The sequence below is a fragment of the Nicotiana attenuata genome, unplaced genomic scaffold (assembly GCF_001879085.1).
Source record: "Nicotiana attenuata strain UT unplaced genomic scaffold, NIATTr2, whole genome shotgun sequence".
In the NCBI taxonomy this organism is placed as follows: Eukaryota; Viridiplantae; Streptophyta; class Magnoliopsida; order Solanales; family Solanaceae; genus Nicotiana; species Nicotiana attenuata.
In genome coordinates, this window is record NW_017670285.1 from 72,582 (window position 1) to 82,170 (window position 9,589).

Sequence of the window (9,589 nt, forward strand, 5' to 3'; positions counted from 1 at the left end):
ATCGTGTATAATAAACACTTATCATAGGAGGCTACCAGTGCGTGTAATACAATCTCTTACACGTAGGACGCCACGTCATTACTAGTGCCACATAGAAAAATAAACTATTAAAAAATAGGACTGGCCACCCAAACCTAATATTTTCTTTTATTTTACACCTTATGGATTATTCCACGGCATTGTTTATTTCCTCAAAAGGTATTTTTTAAAAAAATTTGAAAAAAAATCCAAAATGCCTCAATACACAACCTCATAGCCACCATTACAACCTCTTTCTTTATCTGACCACCGTGAACCATTCCTAACCACCAGCAAAGATCATCCTTTCAAAATCCCATCCAGCAACAGAAGATTTCTTAAGGGAGGCACTAACACCGAAGCCCACAAGCGCACACAAGTGCTGCAAATCTTCAACAAAAGGTAAAACTCCAGATATGCAAGAACACTAAGCCAAAAATCAGAAGTCGTTGGGGTAGTGAACGCCCAAAGATTCAGACTCATTAGCGGCGAATTGTAACCTTGATTCACCAAGTTATTTTAGCCAACCTAACCAAAACAAGTGCAATGAAAAAACAGTAACGAGACAGAGCCAAGAGGATGTTCGCCCGAGGATATGAGTTTCGCCGAAAAGTGTACAAATACCATCAGTAACGGCCGCAGGACAAATTATTCCGGCGTGACCAGTTCCAAGTAGCGAAACACAGCAACAATAACCAAAATAGATCCGTTCGTTAACCTAAAGAGTCGTGGAATCTGTGACGCTACTACCACGGCTAGGACACTGAAGCAACGTCGTAGGAGGAACGGAACTCGCCGGAACCCTACTCAGTTGGGTTTTGATTAAACAAAAAAAGAAATAAGTAATGTAAAAGATTCTCTTGTTAAAGAAATAGAGAAAAATAGTATATTTCTACCCGATTTTGTGATTTTAAAGGCTCATCCATTGTTTACAGTAGTGTGGAGGGGAAAAGAGGAATTAGGGGCGAGAAGAAAGGTGGGAGAAACTGAGAAAGAGAAGAAAATCGGGAGGGGGGGTGGTAACTTCGATTAACTTATTAACTTTACTTCTTCTTTTTTTTTATTTTAGTTTAAGTCATTTTTAATCAAAATCACTACTATCACTCTCTTTACACGCGTGTATTACACATATTTGTCCACCTCATCTATGTCAATGCCACATAAGCTCGGTCAATGGTCAGAAGGATTTAGAAAATTAGTTTCGAACGAGTGTAAGTGTTCAATTGGCAAAATGATAAGTTTGGGGACCGGCATAACAAAGTGACACAAGTATAAGTGCCATTTAGGCCATTCTGCCTTGTTTAATTTACGGTCTTTATTTTATAACACAAAATATATTCTCTTTTTCTTCCCTCGAAATAAATTTGACCTAATCCTTAAACCTAGCAAAACTGGGGCACAATTCTCGAACTGAAATTGAATTGTAGCTGTAAGTAAGTAACGAAGAAAGAATGCCGTTGAAGGTGTTAGACGCCACCATAGCAACTTTTAATGGCGTCTTTGAGAAGTTCAGAGCAGAGGCGCCCCAAAACAAAGCAAATTTCATCCTATTCTTGGCTGATATAGACCCTTCTACCAACCTTAGTTGGTGCCCTGGTAATTTCTTTACTATTCTATCGTTATATGGATTTAATTAATAATGTACCCTGTTTTACTTTTTTGCAATTAATTGAGTGTTGTGGAGAAATTTCTATAATCTATCTTAGGTGTTTGTTTGCACTTCCCTTCTCTTTTTGTTTTACAGAAAGAATTTTTTGTAATTTTTGTATATTTGCCGGTGAGTTTGTTGGTGCCTTGGTGGTCTTGAATCTTAAACATACGAGGAACTAAAATTGGATTTGAAAAGCTAGCTTTTGATCCTGGTGGTAAACTTGATAACCGATGTTTAAGAATGTATTATGTCAAGTAAATAGGATGGTGGCGTTTCTTCAGGTGATTATTACTTCTAAGTAACTCTTTTTGTTCTTAATACTTTTAAGGGCGACATATTCCTATATGCTAATACTTTAGTCAGTTTTGAGGTCTTTTTATTTCAAACTGGTTTTTTGCAATCCATTTCACCCATTAAACGAAGAGTCATATGAGCTAGAGAATCCTAATCATGAATCATGATGATGTTATTTTAGTATATCAATTTTATGGGTTCATAGAATTTCTGTTGGTATATCTTTAAATTGTTTTTAGATATAACACAAAGTGGCTGAATTCTGAACAATTTTGTTCAAATATACAGTCTAATGATCATCATGGTCTACCACGAGCTCTACAGTCTTCTCAGCTCATGGTATAGTATGGTCTATTCATGATGATTGGGCCTACTGTAGGATTAGCTTGAGGTTTGTCTCTACTGTTTAGTGGGGAGTAACTAAGATCTGTCATCTTTTGACTTAAGGAAGAATAAACTTTTTCGGTCATTCTAGTTCATTTGATGTCAAATAGAAACTTTTTGCCAGTAAACACTATCCAAGAAATTAAGTTATAAGTTAGCGAGCATGCCTTTAATTAGAGCTGGTCTTGAAGTTATTAGATTCATGCGGAGTGAGGAGAGGCATAGAGCAGACCTCTCTCTTTGTGTTGAGACACGTCTTCACATGCTCTGACTTCCATTAGGATCAAGGGAGAGGTAAGATCAGCTTTCCGTCTCTAACTGACTATAATAGAATATACTTAAAAAAAATGGACAGGGAGCAAAATGACTCTTATTGTTGGACTAGGACCTGTGAAACTCCCCTTGAGATGAAGGCATTGTCAAAATACGACTGTTAATCTTCTCTCGTTCAAGTATCATTGTGTTTCTTTTCTTTGAAATGATACACCTCTAAACGTATGAGTTATGCCTGCATCTTTGGCTAATAGTCTACCTTGTCTCTGCCAGAGGCGGACCTAGGGATTTGAATATCGAGGGTGCACCATTTCAAGCTTTTATTGACAACAACTGAATAGAGGGTACATTCGGTCGGCTTAGTTGATCTAGTGTTAAATCGGTTCCATTCTGTCAGTTTTGTATTTATTCAATTCAGTTTTTATTAATTTTTTCATTCGTAATGACAAATCAATCTACAAAAGAAAATTGTTTCGATTCAATTTTTTCCTCTTGATTAAAGTTTTATTGAATATTAGGAGAAGAAAAAATAGAAAGGAAATGCTAACAAATCGAAAGACCACTCAAATAGTGTAGGTATTGTGTATTGTTATAAATAGGGGTACTTGTATTATAGTTAATGTACATTACTAATATAGCTTTCTCGTGTCATACGGACATCGGTTTCTTAGCCTTACGTCGCCCTTCCAAGGAATCTCAGGAAGGCGCCGCATAACAATATACATGCGTTTAGAATGTCTATGCATGATAAATACTTAACTCTACCTCAACCAACACGTCCCAGTTGCTCGACACCTCCTATGTGTCCAATATTATTGCGCACACATGGCCCAATCTAGCATGGGTAATCACATGACTCGGAGGGATAGATCCAAATCCATGTGCCGGGCATCATAGCTCCATAGTCATTATCAATTTTTCAAAATCAATCATCAACCCTCACAAAATGAACTATCATGCCAAAATCACAATAATCGCACGTAATGTCCCATCATGCCAATCTCAGTCCGTATCAGAGAATCATATACAGGATATATGCATATGAACAAGAGATAAGCATGTATGATGCATATGGATAGAGAAATCAACATGTAGGGATGTATGCATATGTACAAGTATGACTACGGGCTACGGCTACAACATGTAATCCAACATACCAAATTGCCCATTATGTCCAAATAAAGCATCAAAGACCTAGACATAATCTCTAGCATGAACAAAGTTTGCTCAAGTAGTCACATAACAAATAAGGCATAAAACAAGAAGAGATATATGATATACCTCATACAAGGCACAAAGAAGCCTAATATCTGCCACAAACATGGTATAACGTTCACGCCTGCATATAAGCTCGTCACCGCGCATACACGTCGCCCCCAAACACATAGTCTTTATCATACAAGCCCATTTTAACAAAAAATTCCTTAAATCAAGGTTAGCCCGGATACCCACCTTATCAGGAAAAGTCTCAACCTTCCAGAATGCCCTTTCTATATCCTTGGCCTCCAATCGCTCGAAATCTAGCAAGACAACCTCAACGAGGTCAAATTAGGCTATAGAAATCGACTCCCAACAATATTGCTTCAGTCTTTAATCAAACCTCAAAAGTCAACTCCAGTCTTACATGGTCAAAACCCGAGTCCAAGGTCGGACCCCGCTGACCCATAAATCCACGAGTTCAAATATGTGATTAGTTTTGAAGTCCAAGTCCAAATCGGTGTTCAAGACCCCAAATTCCATATTCTTAAGTTTTGGACAAAGCCCCAATTTCTCTGGTTCAAATTCATGTTTTTAGATTTAGTGATAGATTCATGTATAAGTCATAGATTTTGGTTAGAATCACTTACCCCAAGCTTATAGATGAAGATCTAGGTCAAAAAATCTCTAAAGCGAGCTCCCAAGTCTCTAAAGTGGTGAAGATTGAAATAAAATTCCGTTTATATACACAAATTTGAACTCGCACAGTGTTGGCTACATTTTCCTAGTGTGGGGTGCACTCCCAACCACACTCCAGGCTTTGCGGCTGCAATACGAGCTGTGCGGTCCGCAATCCAGCACACTTGTAGTGATTACACAACCAACCTTCGGTAAGATGGCCATAACGTTTTGTCCAAATGTCCAAAGGACAAACAGCTAGATTTCTGGAAACTATACTCTACAACTTTCGTTTTTGGATCACCCCCAAATTGATTATTAATTAGGAGATATAAGCTTCCGAAGTTAGACCAACAGATCTGCAGTTCTGTTGTCCCTCAGTGCGGTCCATACTTCGCTGATTGATTCAGCACTCGGCCATTGCCTTAGCACTCGTTCCATTGCCTCAGCGCTCCAATAAGTACCCTCCGCACTGCAGAATTTCCCTCAGCAGTGCAGAAAGCTACAGAAGTATAGTGCTGAAATGCTCAAATTTGTTCAAAACTCATCCGAGCTCCCGGGGATTCCATCCAATCATCCCAACTAGTCCATAAGTCCTATACAAACTTGTCCAAGGACTCAAAACACATCCAGAAGCATCACATCTAAGAATCATGATCCAAACCAAGATATAAACTTTCTTACATTCTAATTTCTCAAGATAGGTCTGAATCACTCTCAAACCCTTTGGACCACCTCTAAATCATTCCAACAAGTTCAAATAACCTATATGGACATATCCAAAGGCTCAAAACACGAAACAAAATGTAATCACAAAAGTCAGCTCCAAGTCATACTTTTATTTATTTTATTAAGATTAAGACGTCTGAATCTGAATATTAAATGTGTATTAAGATTAAAACGTCTAAATCTGAATACCGAATACTTTTGTCTGTAAATACTGCATATTTGATTCCATCTATAAATCGATTTTCACATCTGGATGTTAAAATATTCTATTAAGATCTGAATACTGAATAATTAAGACTCTTTGTTTTCTCTACATCTGAATGTATACAAATTTTCTTTATTTAAACATTAATAAATATAAATTCAATCAAATAATACTAATTAATTTAATACTATATTTATAAAATATTTTAAAAAATTATATGGTAGTAATGCGTGCTGGCTAGTGGTGGCGGTAGTCTATAATGGAGGGGTACGACGATAGCAGTGGTGGTTAGTGGTGAAGTGTAGGATTTATAGCCAAATGTTATTTTCTACATAAATTTTTGAATGCAAAACATCTTAATGATTTGCACTATTAAGTGGTTGTAAAATTAAAAAAAAAAAAAGCAGACCTAATGGTTAAGATCTGTACTATTAAGATTTAGTCCTAAAAAACAAATCCACTTAATGACTGTGATCTGAACGATTAATATTCAGACCTCCATTAGGTGCAAGCAAATGAGGTCTTATGAACTCTAAAGTTTTTCAAATTGCTAATTTTTAACCAAAAGCGCCGAATCTTTCCCTCACCATCGATCACCCGATTCGAATATATGCAAAATCATCATACGAACCTATAGGAACCTCCAAATCACCAATCCGAGCCCTTTTACCCAAAATATTGACTTTGGTCAACTCTTTTAACTTAAAGCTTCTAGTTAGAAACTTAGTGTTCCTAATCACTCCCGAACCTCTCAGAACCGGAACCACCCGTACTGGCAAGTCATAAAACATCAAATGAATACACGGGAAGTCTCAAATAGGGAAAGGGGGTCCTAGAACTCAAAACGACCGATTGAGTCATTACACTTGCACCGAGAACCATAAAGTCAATATAACTCTAGGTCTGGCAGGGTTGTTGAACATCAAATGTCTCCAATCCACTCTAGGCAATGCTCCAATTTGTTGCAGGTATACATGTTTTATCATACTCCTGTTACTAGGTCGTCTCCTGCTTTGCAAATGTATAATCAGTGTTCTTGCCCCTATTATCTTTCTCACCATCCAACTAGCTTGGTGAGTTATTTTCATCTGCTCTATTTCAATCCACCCAAATTTGACCAACCCACCCATTTTCCACCCCTAATCTTAGACCGTTGTTGCTAGTTCAAACATGGAATGCTTGCTTTAGCCCTTCTTAATGGAGATCTGAAGTCCTCTAGATCAATCTAGCATAACCTTATTAGCTTTTTGGCATACTTTTTTGTTATAGGATGCTATCAATTTTGTTGTCCCGGTGGGAAGGGTTTAGTGCAAATTGTTTCAAACGAGATTAGGATAATATTGCATTGTCTGTTGGATGAGCGTCCAGTTTTTCACTTTGACCAGAGTTCACTCTTTTTCCTTTTCTGTTTTTGTTTTTGCATCACCATACAACAACAACAACCCAGTAAAATCCCACGAGTGGGGTCTGGGGAGGGTAGTGTGTACGCAGACCTTACCCCTACCCCGAAGGGGTAGAGAGGCTGTTTCCGAAAGACCCTCGGCTCAAGATAATAAAAAGAAGACAAAAGGAGAGGATATTAGATTCATCACGGAGATCATAGGGAAAATAGGAACATAAAATGCAGAAGAAAAATGCAAAGCAAAAACGGTGGTTAGTAAATGGATCCAACGTCGAAAAAGAAAATAGTAAGACACGACATTGCCCCTAGCTCTCTTAGACAAAACCCTACCGGACTAGGCTCACAGAGGTACAAAGTAACGCAAGACTCAACTACCTCCTAGCCTACAATCATAATACTCGACCTCCACAACGTCCTATCAAGTGTCATGTCCTCGGAAATTTGAAGTCTCGCCATATCCTGCTTGATCACCTCTCCCCAATACTTCTTAGGCCGCCCTCTACCTCTTCTCGTGCCTTCCACAACCAGCCGCTCACACCTCCTTACTAGAGCATCTGGGCTTCTCCTTTGTACATGCCCGAACCATCTGAGCCTCGCTTCCCGCATCTTGTCCTCAATGGGAGCCACGTGCACCTTCTCCCGAATATCATCATTCTAATCTTATCCATCCTAGTGTGCCCGCACATCCACCGCAACATCCTCATCTCAGCTACTTTCATTTTTTGGATATGTGGGTTCTTAACAGGCCAACACTCAGCCCCGTACATCATGGCCGGTCTAAACACCGCTTTGTAGAACTTACCTTTGAGTATCGTCGGTACTCTCTTGTCACACAAGAACTCCAGACTCCAGAAGATGGTGATGTTTTTGCATCACCATGACTTTGCAAAATCAATCGACGTAAGAATAGCTCAGTCTTTGCTTTTGTGTTATTTGGTGATTCCATATGACAATAGTTTTCTGTTTTTTTTAGATTGTGTAAGAGCTGAACCTGTGATATACAAGAAGCTGGAAGAATCAGCAGAGGATATAGCACTGCTGAGGGCTTATGTTGGAGACAGGCCTACTTGGAGGACTCCACAGCACCCATGGCGAGTTGACCCCAGATTCAACCTCAAAGGGGTTCCAACCTTAATCCGCTGGGAAAATGATGCAACCAAAGGTCGTCTTGAAGACAGTGAAGCCCACCTTGCCCACAAAATCGATTCCCTTCTCAATGGGAATTAAGTGAAGGCTTATATTATGGCGGGACTGTGTCTTAATAATTTTTGAGCAGCATGGCATGCTTTAGATTGATCTGCTGTGGAATAAATGTCTTTAAAGCCCTGCGAATATGATGGTTTCAGTATTTTGCGGTTTCATGTCATTATATACTCCAAGAATAATAGTAATTCGTAGAAGAATGTCAGGACTGTTATTCCATAAAATGACGCTTTCCCTGTCCGAATTTAAAGATATAACGAGTACAACTCAATTCCAAAATCATACTTCTTGTTGACTATGAATCGTAATATAAATATCCATCCCGCTTATAGTGCTATCAATTATAAATATTATTGAATGATTTATATTAATAAAAGAGGAATTTTCAGAAATGATTATTGTTTAGTGGCTATTAACTTGCTCTAGCTATCATTTACTTAATTACTTCCTATAGCTATATTTTCACTTGTATAGAGTGTATTCGATGTATTCAAGTTATTGTATTCATGAATACAGTAGCAAAATTGGCGGAAAATAAGGAAGTCTGGCTAAACATAGACTGTATACATATGTATTCACGAGCTGTATTTGTAAATACAGTAACGCAAATCTACGGAAAAAAAGATCTTCAGTTGTTTAAAAACGGTCTGCGGAAAAAAAGGTCTTCAGCTGTTTAAAAACGGTAAGTGAATCAATTAACGCGATAGACTCCAACATACTCAATTATAAAACGCAAAATTTGTATTTTCAGTTATAGTAAATATTCTCAACCGAAAAACACCCTAAAAACAGAGCAATTTCAAAGATTCAATCCTTCCTTTCTTTTTTTAGTAGTATCTTTACTAAAATATTTTCTAGTGGTATCTTTACAAATAGATTTATATACTGAAAATATGTAATTAAATTGAATACAGTTAAATACATAAAAATATATTGAATACATAAAGTATAGCAGGTCATCTATAGTGCAAAAACATATGAATACATATATATATATATATATATATATATATATATATATATATATATATATATATATATATATATATACACATATATATGAATACATAAATTATATTAATTAAAAAAATATATGGATACATTCTACAATACATTGAATACATACTGCTGAATATATAGTGCTGGACAAAACAGTGAAACAAAGTGAAGATTTGAAATTATATAATTACATTGAATACAGTTAAATACAATGAATATATTGAAAAAATAGAAAAAACTAAAGACAATGAATACAATGAAATACATGGAATAAAGCGAGATATATTGAAATACAATGAAAATAAAGGTAACGGACTCTTCAAGTTCCTCAGCCCCAAACTCCGTCCCCAATCCACTGATATCCAGGCCGCCGCCATGTGGGGCGTCGCCGCGGTACCGGTGCCTTTTGGGTCATCCAGGTAGTGAATCTCTCATTTCTGCTTTGAAAATTTTGAGATCTGCACTTGTATTTCTCCACATCTTTGTTTCTCCCTTATCTTTTTCTATTTCATTTTGTCTTGTCTTTTCATTCAATTCTGATACCAGCGAAAATCTA

The 9,589-nt window shown here is 37.3% G+C and overlaps 1 protein-coding gene across 1 annotated transcript; it reads left to right on the forward strand.

Annotated features, from left to right (window-relative positions):
* The first annotated feature begins 1,361 nt into the window (after nt 1-1,361).
* LOC109237231 (thioredoxin-like protein Clot) lies at nt 1,362-8,329 on the forward strand. The gene is made up of 2 exons (XM_019403506.1): nt 1,362-1,614; nt 7,805-8,329. Exons 1-2 carry the CDS (start codon nt 1,470-1,472, stop codon nt 8,056-8,058), a joined length of 399 nt encoding a protein of 132 aa, XP_019259051.1. The 5' UTR covers nt 1,362-1,469; the 3' UTR covers nt 8,059-8,329.
* The last annotated feature ends 1,260 nt before the right edge of the window (nt 8,330-9,589 follow it).

Bases quoted from the DNA above. Each gene is read 5' to 3' on its own strand.
- LOC109237231 (XM_019403506.1), top strand. From the start codon at position 1,470: ATGCCGTTGAAGGTGTTAGACGCCACCATAGCAACTTTTAATGGCGTC. The intron at 1,615-7,804 runs GTAATTTCTTTA...TGTTTTTTTTAG, and splicing joins CAACCTTAGTTGGTGCCCTG to ATTGTGTAAGAGCTGAACCT.